General features: G+C 40.3%; 1 protein-coding gene across 6 annotated transcripts in view; it reads right to left on the reverse strand.

The window, feature by feature from the left end:
• Positions 1–13,213, reverse strand: part of SH3KBP1 (SH3 domain containing kinase binding protein 1) — a 335,142-nt gene that overhangs the window by 29,446 nt on the left and 292,483 nt on the right. For all 6 annotated transcript variants that reach the window (XR_012643836.1, XM_074983363.1, XM_074983365.1 and 3 more), the window contains 3 exons: positions 9,409–9,489; positions 6,020–6,182; positions 89–174 (listed from right to left, as the gene is read on the reverse strand). Coding sequence is in view for 5 of the 6 variants with exons in the window: in XM_074983363.1 (XP_074839464.1) it covers positions 89–174; positions 6,020–6,182; positions 9,409–9,489 (330 nt within the window). In the remaining variant the exon portion in view is untranslated. The remainder of the gene's footprint in view (positions 1–88; positions 175–6,019; positions 6,183–9,408; positions 9,490–13,213) is intronic.

Below are 13,213 nucleotides of genomic sequence, written 5' to 3' on the forward strand. Positions count from 1 at the left end.
TGCTTCTTGGGGCAGAGAAACTGCTAGTAAAATGCAAATAGATACACTACAACTTTGTTAGAGAAACTTCAAAAACATAGCAACTTACCAATGTCACTGCTTCTTTCTGAGGAGTCCTTCTCCAAGGTTCCAGAGACTGTACTGCCCACTAACTCTACTTTTGTACTCTCACTCCTACGGTTAGAAAAAGGAGAGGAGACATTTATCAGAGTTTGTCTGGGGTTTACAATAAATTGCCAGCTTCTATGGGTTACAATAAATTGCCAGCTTGCAATTAATAAAAAGGGGAGACGTGTTCCTCCTGTGTAGCACCGAATTATTGCAACCTGTCACAGAGAGCCATCTCTAGTAAGCAGACATACTGCATGAATTAACCTTATCTCATTTCTCTTTAACACCTGTCAAAAAGCTATTTTAGACACAGTAGTGTCCTAAATTATTCTTCAAATGTTCACAGCATCTCAATATGAAGGAAAGCTAAGAGCAAAGGGCTACCCTTCAACAGCTTATTCTTAGTTGCTCGTAATTAATAATTAGTGCCTATATAACATGGATTGGTGAACCACAATGCTTTAGATAAATGGATGAAGAGAAAAAAAATGTCATGCGAGGATAATGGGATCCAGCAGTTCTCCAATCTGTTCATGAAAGCAGCCTCCTCACTATAACAACGCCTCCCACTAGAACAGGCACTCCCAGGAAAAAATTTTGGTGGCTTCTGATGAGTGTGGCCATCACCTCTTGCTGGTGGCTGCTCTCACACATTTTCCCTAAATTCCTTAATTAGCTTTAGGAAATGATCAAATAACTGTGTACATACATATATCCAAAGCACTGTGCAAAAGGATGAACGGGCATAAATCAGATATCAGAAATCAGAATACATATAAACCTCTAGGGAACACTTTAATCTTGTAGGATATACAATAATGGACCTTAACGTAACAATCTTGTTACAAAGGGATTTTACCATTAGATTACAAAGGGAGACGTCTGAACTGGAATTCATTTGCAAGTTTTACAAATTTAGCTGGAGCTTAACGGAGATCTCAATTATCTTGCGTAGCACAAGGACAATTTCTCTACCTTTGATATTCACAGGAATGGCATCCATCCCACTTAATTTACGTATTCCACTCATTCAAATAAAGATAGGTGACTTCCTCTACCTTTTTCTTTTCTTGGTTTCTTCTCCTCCTCCCTGCTATCTCTATCTCAACCTATACTCACACCCTTGTTTTCTCATTTTTAGTTCAAAAGCTGATGAAGTGGGTCTTACCCACGAAAGTTCATTATCTAATAAATACAACTGCTAGTCTTTAACATGCTACATGACCGGTTGGGCTTTTTTGTGTGAATGTATTTTTGTTGTTAGCTAGTAAGTCTGTCATGAAAAGTGTTACTAACAAGGATACACGTATCACTTTTTACAGCAAAGGGTTTGTCTTCACTTATCCAGAGATTGACATTCCACAGATCGATCTCCTGGAATTCAATATAATGGGTCTAGTAAGGACCCACTACATCAACTGCTGATGGCACCACCATCAACCCCAGTACTCCACCGAGTTGCAAGGAATAAGGGTAGCTGATGGGAGAGTTTCTCCCATCAATCTCCTGCAGTGGGAAAACTGGAAATTCGACCTAAGATACTTTGACACAAGCTACACTATTTTTGTACCTGGAGTTGTATATTTTAGGTTGATTTTCTCTGGCAGTGTAGACATAGCCTTATTTAGCCTATTAAGCCTGGGGACAGCAAGGAGCTAGATGGGGAGGCAGCAAGGAGCTAGAGCTTGAAGTTCCAGGGCTAGAGCCTGAATCCCTTTTGCCAGACCATGGGATGGAGCCTTAAACCTGAGCCCAACTGGCCCAGGAAGGCAAGAAACCCATTGGCTACCTGCTTCTCTAGCATTGTGGCTCAGGTATCTCCAGAAGGGAGTAGGGCCCAATCTCTGCTGAGGATCCCAGCAACCAACATTGAGGTACTGCCTCCAGGAGCAACAGGAAGGGGGAAGGGCTGCTACTTTGCCTCTCCATCGCAGCCCAAGAAAAGCCTCTGATGGCCAAAGCGTCTGATGTGATGGTGGTGGTTGCATTTCAGAAAAGTTGCATTAGAAGATAAAGATTCTTGTACACATTATTCATCATTGGGCTCTGAGTGAAAATTTCTTCAGCATAGAAAACGACAGAGGAATGATGATACTTTATATAGGGGGGACTGATTTTTTTAAATAGTAACAGGGATTCAGTCGTAAGTAACCCTGCCTTTCCTTCCGTGCAAGAAAGCTCACGTACCACATACCAGTTGAGATTATCACAGTACAGAATACTCAGACAGTAATACTCACACAGAATAAAATGGTATTACCAGTAGGAGCACATGGTTAAATTGCACAGGTCACACACAACATCCTTGTGAATATTCATTATGAGATTTCCAGACAGCTTCAGTTCACTTAAGACAATAAAGATGTGTACAGTAGTCTCTTGAGTTATGCAAGGGTTGCATTCCCACACACCCTCGCATAACTCGAATTTCGCATAAGTTGGGAGGGCAGCTTTTTTCCCCAGTGGAATGCAGGTTCTGCAGCCAGGGAAGCAGCAGGAGCACCTGGAGCTCCTTTGGAAAGGTAAGTCCTGTTGGGGGGGGGTGTCACTGGGGAGGGTTAAGCCTGGTGGTGGGCCGGGGCCATAGGAGGGAGGAAGGGGGGGTTAAGCCTGGGGTCAGTTAGGGCTGCAGAGGGAGCAGGGGTGGTGGTGAGCTGGGGCCACATGGCCCTTTCAGGAGTTAAGATGGAGCTACACAGTGTGGAGGTGAGCTGGAGCTGGGTGGGATGGGGGTGAGCCAGAACCAGGTGGGGTTGGGGTGTGTGAACCAGGGCCATGTGGGGAGGAGGTGAGCCGGAGCAGTGCAGGGTCGGGGGCTGAACCAGGGCCAGGGGTTGTTGGAACCAGAACTGCATGGGGCTGAAGGTGAAAAAGAGCCACGTGGGGGTGGGGCTGAATCAGGGCCACGCGGGGAGGGTTTGAATCGGGGCAGCTCGGGATGGGGGGCTGATAGGGGGAGACAGGATAGGGGGAGCGAGATTTTTAGTTCCGCTTAACTTGCGTTAATGTGAGTTAAGCACAACTTGAAATCGTGCATTTTGAGTGTGGATTGTACTGTAGTCATGGAATAATTTCTCGTTTTATGGTGAGCTTCATAATCCTGTATAATCCCCACAATAATTGTCACTAGTATAACAATACATAAAATACTATGATCCACATGAGTATGTCTCTGCATATGGGGGACAATGTGACAAATATATGTCCCTGAAACTAATGACCTAGATATTTAGTGTATTTCTTAAAACAGAAGTATTAGCTATTAATAAATTAGAAATAAGCATGATTTTCTCAAGTGCTATTATTTTGTTCCTTACTTTTCCCTGTCAGATACAAGCAGTTACCCTCTGTCTGCTTCTGGTGGTGAAATCTGGGAAAGGATGGTTTGGATGTAGTTAATGATGATGGACTTATAAGCATGAACATGGCAGTATCTATTAGAACTGTTTGGACTAAAAATGGTGTAGTGGATAAAAAAATCTGTAAAGTCTTATTGAAATCTGGAAAAAAACCCAAAATATTGGATAGAAACAGCATTGTTGCAGGATCCAGAAAATATTTAAGAATGTAAAAAGGTAAAAAAAAAAGAGTTGGTGATTTGGAAAACAAGATGATACTGTTTGATCAATATGAAGTTGACAGGACATCCCTGAAAGTAAGGAAACAGAAGAAATTAAAAACAACAAGAAGTCCTGTGGCACCTTACAGACTAACAGATGCCACAATAATAATGTGCCACAGGACTTATTTTTGTTTTTGAAGACACAGATTGACATGGCTATCTCTCTGATACTTGTCACCATAGAAGAAATTAATACATTCCTGGCACACTGGATTAGAAAGATACTCATGACCAGTGCCTTTTTTTTTTTTAAACAAAAAAGAAGAGTAGGTACTCGGATGGTTCCATCCCCTTTCCCCTAAACCCTGCCAATCCTGCAGCTGGGGCTGCCAAGGTGCCAGTACTCAGTACCGGCAAGTACCACCACTAAAAAGGCACTGCTCTTGACAAAAGAGGATGGTCAGAATGATCTACTTGGCCAATACAATTCTCTTAAAAAAATCACAGGAAGAAATGTACTATCGAGTAAAGTTGTCCTGATGGTAATCTCAACAACATGCCTAGCTTGTCCTCCCTGGACTTCTTTGCACAGATGTACTGAATGGAGAAAAAAGAGTGCTAGCTGGAACTGTTCTCAGGACTTGTCCATCGCACGCAGAGAAGTTTATCATAAGGTTGCTCACATGGGAGCTGGAACAATTTTTATAGTGTGAGTGCTGACAGTGGAAACCATGTCCCTGGTCATTAGTTTGTTAGCCTTTAAGGTGCTACATTTCTGCTGTTTTGTTTGTTGGAGTACAGACTAACAAGCTTACTTCTCTGTCACTACTGGTTATTATTATTGCTTCAGGTCTGAGGGTGCTGCAGCATCCAGAACACCCCAAGTTCCAGCACTTCTGGTTGCTCAGATCTTAAAATGCTCAATTTCTGGCACAGACCTTTTGCTATTTGTACAGCCTTCTGCTATTCATCCTGAAACAACTTGTTCCCACGTCCAAACTAGCTGCAGGTTCTTCTTGGCATCTAATCCACAGTGCTTGTAGTCCCATCCAGCCTCCAAAAGTTTTTTTTATTTAACTGGAGAAACTGAGTTTTATTACAAAATATAAAACAGGCCACTGAAACTCATGAGGTGTAAGGTGCACCCATGCACACACAATCAAATAAGGATGCTGATGCTAACCATCAGCAGCAGACATCTAAGGGGACTTTTGTTAATATCCACAGTTTTTTTTTTTTTCTCCTAGAATCTGCAAAACTTCTGTAGGAATTCTATTTTTATTTGCTATTTTAATTTGTCTCTCATAACTTCACCTGTGTAGTCAGATGGGAAGAGACAGTTGTGTCCCAAGCACTTCAGTAAGATTTCAAACAACTGACAGGGTTCAATGGCACGTGTAGCATCTTAAAAAATTTTTTTATTAATTGATTAGACTTTATAGGCTATTATAAGAATGAAGGGAGGGATGATCTATGGGTGCTATTCTATTCAGTTTCTTAACATGCCCTTATCAAGGCATGTGTATGATCACCTAAAGTGAAAATGAAGGACCGAGAGCCAGGACATTTATGTTGTATTTTTGCGTTTTCCACAGATCTGTTGTGACCATAAGCATGTCACTTAACTTCTGCATTCTCTGTTTCCCACTTGTAAAATGGAGTCAATGATCCTGATCTACTTCTACAATGCACTGCAAAACTTAATTAAGCAAAGCTTGTAAAAAATGCTGACAGTCACAGATGGAGGCCATAAATTAGTTTTCAAGGTGCTTTCTAGAACAGTACCCTGAGTATGTCACTGTGTAATCAAGCACATTTTGTAACCCAGTTTATAATGTGCTTAGAATACAATTGTCAGGGAACATGGACAAACCATCTTTAGCCCCCTTTCTAGGTACTCCAGTGATTAAAAGGGGTGTATCCTGGCTAATATTATTCTCTATCATATTTAATTACCCAGGAGAGTAGAAAGGGCCACTCAGAGGCCTTGGCTAATTTAGATTTATTGGTCTTACTTTAAAATGAATAATAGAGTGCCATTTAATTTGATTGAACTAACTTGATTGTATATATTGATGTAGACCCTCCACAAACCTTACAGATGGAATAAATCTCTCGCAAGTATCTAACAATAAATTCAGTTGAGTTATAATAGGACCAAAAATGCTAATTTAGGCAAAACCCGCGTGACAGTATGATACTAAAGTATCTATCCAAAGGGCTTTCATACTATTACAAAGAAAGTTAGAATTGGAAATGAACAGTACCATCAACAGAAAATCTGTATTCTATGAATTTGCAACTTTTGCATAAACTGAATTCAGTCTGTGCGGACAGTAAAAATACCTTGCTTGAGACAGAGGCACGGCTGGTCTTTCTGGTCGTCGTGGGGGCAGTGCACCAGGTCTGTTCAGAGAGTTTGTTTTGGGTGGTCGAGGTTTCTTCGGAGGTATAGCAGGAACTGAAGGCTTCTGCAAATCTACCAGTTTTTGCTCTCTTTCTGGTCTTTCTTTAAATCAATTCCCGCCCCCAAAAAAGAACAACGACCTTAATAAGTGGAATTCACTGGAACATACCGATTTACAATAGACAGAGGCTATGAATGTTAGTTAAAACACAGCTAAGAAATAAATCCTCATTCTTCAGGGTTTTTCTTTACTCTTTTGTGATAATTATGTATAGACACACACACACAAACATATAAACATACACCAATTTTAAACTAAACACCTTTCGATAGTTTGAATTTGCTTTAACACTGCTCTTGGCTGAAATGTGTAGACAGTGTCTGAGTGTAATTTCTAATTTTAATAATTAAAATATTCTCTAAAAAGTATTAAAATAAAGCAAGAGCAACACTCCATACAGAAACATTTTCCCCAACCTCAACTTCATACTAACTTTTACTCTGTGACACTATATTTAGTTATAGCATAAAAATAAGGATATACTTAAAACTCTTTAATCCAGCAATTTTGGGAAATAGGATACGCTGAATTATGGAATCTTCCTGATCATAGACATTCACCAAAATGAAAAGTAAAAAAGTTTATTACTAAAATTTTTGTATGCACAAGCCACAGTAGAGCAACGCTTATGTACAGCATGGCATAGGATAAATTCTTAATGCACTGTACTTAAACTGTTATTTTGTTTTTATTATATAGTTAGGTAATTAAGCAGAAAATCACCAATTGTACAATACAGTGTTCTGCCTCTTCTCATGTTTACAAGTTAATTTTGTGCTAGACAGTACAATATATACATACATATACTTTTTGTTTTATTGATCTGTATTTAAAATTACTTTGTTTTTAACATCATTAGGGTTACTGTTGGGGCATATTTCCCGACAGAACCTAAACAATTCCTCTTCATTTTTGGTGTTCTATGGAACGTACAGCTAGTTCCTATCTTCTCTTATTCATTGATTAGCCAATCTATAAAAGTTTATTTTGTTGTACTGTAATATAGTGTAATTCTCACTGTTTTAATAGCTGACTATATAACCTAAAACTGTAAGGATATACAAACTAGATGCCATTTTCCCATTCACAGCCACCACTCTCTTCTACGGCCTGTTTAATTTTGAAATAAATTCAAAATAGCGGGTGCGTTATTTTGAATTTTGTAAACCTCACAGCAGGAGGAATAACACGTATTTCAAAATCGCTGTTTCAAAATAGGTGCTGTTAAGGCACAAAATAGCACTATTTTGAAATAAGCCATAATGGCATCCAGTGGTACTATTTCAAAACAGGCACTGTATGCCTGGGCATGTTATTTCAAGATAACTGGGTGCTATTTAAAAATGCATTCCTGTGTAGCTGTGTTATTTCAAAATAAGCTATTTCAGAATAGTTATTCCTGAACGGACTATTTCAAAATAATGCTGCTGTGTAGACATAGCTGATGAGAACTAATATGATTAGTACATATGACAAAGCTTGTACAGTAAGGTTGCTGGTCTACTGATTCTGATGTGAGATAATTATATCAAAACTGAAGTGCATTTTTAAATATATCTGAAAAATGATATTAAGCTTTTAGCTGTGCTGTCTCTTATATGAGAACTCTTTATATTAATAAGAATACTCAGAGGGCTACGTAAACCATTTCAAACAGAATACAAGTAAAATCAAACAATCGATATAAAAAAGATAGTGTTTAAAAAGCCAATTAATATCGTGTCATTAAATCTTAACACTCCCTGAAAAAATATGTAAATAAAGATGAGATAAGACTGAGATGTGAGGTGAGTGAGTTCCATGCCTTGTCTGTGTCTATACAACATTTTTCTTGACGTTTCCCACCATTGCATCTTCACCAATAGCAACAGGAAGAGCATCATCGTAGACAGACTCTCAAAGTTGTAACTACTCTGTCATCTAATTCTACTGAAAAGCAGGTCTAGGCCTTATCTACGCCACGGGGGCCCTGTTGATCTTCTTCAGCTCTTTCTGTGGATGAAGCCAAGAAACAGGGTGTGTCTATACGAGCACAAATCTTTGAAACGGCCATGCCAATGGCCATTTCAAAGGTTACTAATGAGTTGCTGAATTGAATATTCAGCGCTTCATTAGCATTAGGACGCTTCTGGCCGCGGTGCTTCAAACACGCCGCGGCTTGGCGTGGCTGCACGGGGCTCCTTTTTGAAAGGGCCCCGCACCTTTTGAAATCCCCTTATTCCGTTAGCTGATCAGAAGGGGATTTCAAAAGGTGCAGGATCCTTTCGAAAAGGACCCCCATGTAGCTGTGCTGAGCCACGTGCTTTTGAAAGCGGCGCTTTCAAAGTGCCGCGGCCGGAAGTGTCCTAATGCTAATGAGGCGCTGAATATTCAATTCAGCGCCTCATTAGTAATCTTCAAAATGGCCATTAGCATGGCCATTTCGAAGATTTGTGCTCATGTAGACAAACCCTTACTGCTGCATCTAGCATGCAATAAGGTCAGTGGGGGCTGCTCTCCCGCTGATTCTGGCTACTTTTCTCAATTTGGGGCAGTACTGGTGTCAATGGGAGCGAGCATTCTCCTGCACTCCAAAATCCTTGGTCCCAGCACGGAGCACCTCCTGCACCTCAAATGCCTCATCCCCAACATCTGCACTGCCAGTCAGAGCACTAACCCCTCCTGCATCCAATCTCAATCCACAGCCTCCTTCTGCAATCTGAAACCTCTCATTTTGGATCCACCACAGAGTCTAGGAGGCACCACAAAATCTAACAGCCTAGGTCCATGGAAGAGTTGATCCTGTCTTGGGTGTTAATATGTTGATCCAGAGTGTGCTTTTTTCACTTATGTTTAACCTGTGGCATTCAGCCTCTGGCTACTTCCCTTAATATATGCTACAGAGGCATAGCAAGGAATTAAACCTGGTCAGTTTAATAATTTAACAAATCGCCATGGAAATCTAAAAAAACCCTCAAGCCTCCTAGCCAAAGGCCAACAGAAGAAGTGCAAATCTATAAAAATGTATATAATACTACAGCACTAGCTATAATTCAATATATATGAAACTCAGTGTGATTCCCTTATTCTTGTCCCAGAAATTATCACAGAAGCAATTACAGGACCTTGCAATATCAATATAATCATATGCACATGGGAGTTGGAAATAAACATCTACAGGATACACTTAATTAAATCTATCTACTGACTGGAAAATGAAAATTTTGAAACAAGCTGCTTCTCAATTTATCACTCTACGAACAGCAGCCTTAGATGCCCGTTTCATACCTTTCTCCTCTGTTCGATTAGGAAGACATTCTGGCCGTTCAGGAGGTACCTTTTTGATTTCATGTTTTCTGTCTGTGGTACCTGTTAAAGAAGAGAGAATTCAGGATTTTGTAAAAAAGATATCTGTAAACAATGAAAAAAGATACACGTTTAAAATTTGCCCACCCTCTTTTGATTTTTTGATTGCCTAGTATTGAAATTTTCACACAAACTAAAAATTAACTCATTTTTTCAATTAAAATGATTTATATCACAAACACATGCCAAATGTTATGCCTATACACTTCAGGAGAGCAGGCACTTGTAAAATGAAACTGCAGAATATTTTGTGAAATGTGCACACAATTGTTCCATTCCAAATATGAGGGAGTCAGAAAATTAAATTTTACAACCCTTCAACTCTGTATCTATGTTAGACTGAAAAAATAATTCAGTGGATAGAAAAGTTCTGTGGCGTAAGTCAATTCAAGAGCATTTTTTTTGACAGTAAGAAAATAATTCCACATAGTTGAATAACCAATTTATTAATTTATTATGCTGTATAAAAATGCTTAGCACAAATAAAGCAGAGTTTGTGTTTAAGAATAATTTTAAATATGATTCAAAGCTAAAGGGGGATTATAACACAGGCAGTGGGTGAACCTAGGGCTAGGGGAGGCACAGAGGAGAGCGAGGGCAGGTGGTGCATCACCCCAGTTTTCCCTGGTCCTGGAGGGAGCACGGGGCAGAAGGACAACAGGTGGCATGTAGCCCTAGCCTTCCACGGTCCCAGGTGGGAAAATGGGGGGTGGGGGCTGATAACGTGCAACACGCAGCTCCATCCAGCCTTCCACGGAGAATCGGGAAGGTGGGCTCTCGTCCCTGGAGAGTCACAGTCCCCCTGGACCTGAAAGGTCCATGGTGAGCAGCCTCCTTGACCTCAGAGCATGGGCAGTGCACAGCCCCAGCCAGGCTGGTGACATGGCTTCAGACTCGGCAGGGCTGAAGGAGATGCACTGAAGGGGAGCAGAAATTGTGAGTGGAGTGTGAGCAGGGCCAGGCTGGCAGCTTTGGACGGCATTGCCTTTTGTATTCTTATTCCCAACAGTTCATTTCCACAAATGTTTACAATGCTAGGAGCACAAGCAATGGCAGGGCTCTGGGAGATTGCTGACTTTTTAAAGGACTGTCTTGCCTATACTTGCTCAGGACAAGTCTATGCCATACAGTGTTCAACAGAACAGTGACCGCCAGCATCTTGTCTACACTGGTGCTCTCAGAAATGGAGATAAGCAACAGTGGCAAGCTTTAGCAAAAAATTCCTGGTGTAGACAAGCTTCAGTTCAAATACTTAGAACTGAAACACACAGCTCTAACAGCAGTGCACAATAGTAACAGAGAGGGAGCCGTGCTAGTCTATACGCTATCAAAACAAAAAGCAGTCAAGTAGCACTTTAAAAACTAACAAAATAGTTTATTAGGTGAGCTTTCGTGGGACAGACCCACTTCTTCAGACCATAGCCAGACCAGAACAGACTCTGGTCTGGCTATGGTCTGAAGAAGTGGGTCTCTCCCACGAAAGCTCACATAATAAACTATTTTGCTAGTCTTTAAAGTGCTACTAGACTGCTTTTTTTTTTTTTTAGCAGTGCACAAGTGTGGGGGAGCAATACCAATACTACAAACCCTCTACCATCATCTTGCAACCCCTCCACCCAACCCCTTCTGGGTCAGGACCCCAGATTTGAGAAATGCTGGTCTCTCTCATGAAATCTGTGCAGCAGATGGCAAAGATCTCACAAATGACAGGATTTCATGGGGAAGACGAGATTTCACAGTTCATGATGTGTTCTTCACAGCCATGAATTTGATAGGTCCCTATTTATAAGAACTATTATAATAGATTTTGGCTTTCTTTCATTGGCCAACTCCAAGGTATTAGAACCAGTTAGCTTAGCAGTGTCCAAAATGGGCACGTGGCACTTTTCATTTTGTTCATCTGGTTTCACTGGGCATCATGAAGCACTCAAGCACATTTACATTTTCTGAATACAGCAATACAATACTTGCAGATGGTCCTTAACACACACAGCTCATCAATGCTAATGGTCCTCATTAGTGGTGGCTACTGGCCATTGTTTCCCTTTAACTGCTCTATTCAAGACAGGCAACACTTGGATAGCTTATCATGCCTGTAAGAATTATTAAACTGGCAGATGCATACATTACCCTTTTACATCACATTGAACAGGTATGGGCAATAAGCCAGAGGTGGCTATACCTGCAGAAAGGCAGGTAAATAAAGTGCTGGCAACCTCCAGGGGCCAACCCCAGCAAACTGTTTCTAGCCTGCAGGTCATTTATTGCCCACCCCACCAGAGAAAGATGCTACTGCTAGCAACTCTAACCTCAGGGATTATATAAATTTAATACGAAATTTTAGTACTGACAAAGGGTTTTAAACCACTGTGCATGGAAGAGGTGGGGAGGGGTGGAGAGAGGAAGCTACCACATGGATGCAGCTGGCCAAGGCTTCTAGGCATGATTAATACACGCTCCCATCTCAAGCACAATTTGGTGATATAGCTAAAGTTCCAGTTATACTACAATAAAAAATAGAACCAGGCCTTAATCTGGAATACAGACAAGGGCTAATTCTAAACATGTTGATTATGATTCTGCTCTGTGCTATTTTTCTATTATCAAGAATAGAATAGATGGATTTTTAATTATTTAGCATGCAATTAATAGTTCAGGATCTAATTTTTAATATCATATCCAACCAGGCGTTTATTCAAAACCCTCAATAGCAGAATCAGCCTCATCCTAAAACTGGTAAAATACAACGTCATGTTAGTAAAATAGAGATTCCGCCCAATGGTTGATGGCAGGAGACATTCATTCAAAACAAGTCCAGCACTGTTCAGCCTTGAAATATTACACAGGCATTACCTAGGCATTCTTGCGGGCATGGCTTAGCACGGTGCTGTTGATAGATTGGGTTTGGAACCAGAATCCTGAAACATCTGAGATTTTTCTTGACTTTTGCCCTCAATTTAAGTGACTGCCAGCAAGTCATTTAATTTCTCCGTGCCTCAATTTTCATTTTGAAAAAGAGTGCATAATATCTATTTTGCAAGTCTATTGTGATAAGTCGCTCGTGCTTTGAAATTACTGTTCTCCCCATTTTACAGAAAGGAAACCTCAAGCAGGGATGTAGGCAGACATACAATCTTTACAGAGTGTTTTCAAAACATATTGTTTGATTACAATTTCTTTTGTGGATCAAGGAGTGCTCATTTTTTAAACAATGCAACCACCACTAGATGGCAGAGTTATACTGCTCTTCATGAGCAATGAGTCTGGCAGACCATCTGAATAACAAAGAATCAATCTTAAAATTAAATCTCTTTTTAAGTGTCTCAATACAAAGCACGAAAGTAGCTATTGGCATGACTAAACAAACAGAAACAATTTCATGCCTGAGTTAACTTTAAATTACAGTCCCTTGATTCACAACCACATATACTAGTGAACTGAAACACAAACTTGGAGCACATAACAATAGATAAGAAAACCCTGACTAGACTATTTACCATAAATTTCCCAATGGTAGTAGGTAATGTTGGAAATGCTACTATAGAGCAGCCTGTGGATTTTTAACCAAGAGGTGAGCAATATAAAACACACTGGTTAAAATCCATTGTTGTCACTTGTGCTTGAGTCACTGTGATAACTACTGGGAAATTTTTGGTGGAAAGTAATTAATGCTGACAAGGCCTTTGAGACCATCCCATTCATTCTGAATTGTGGTTTTGACCTAAAC

This window comes from Carettochelys insculpta, chromosome 1 (genome assembly GCF_033958435.1).
Source record: "Carettochelys insculpta isolate YL-2023 chromosome 1, ASM3395843v1, whole genome shotgun sequence".
NCBI lineage: Eukaryota > Metazoa > Chordata > Testudines > Carettochelyidae > Carettochelys > Carettochelys insculpta.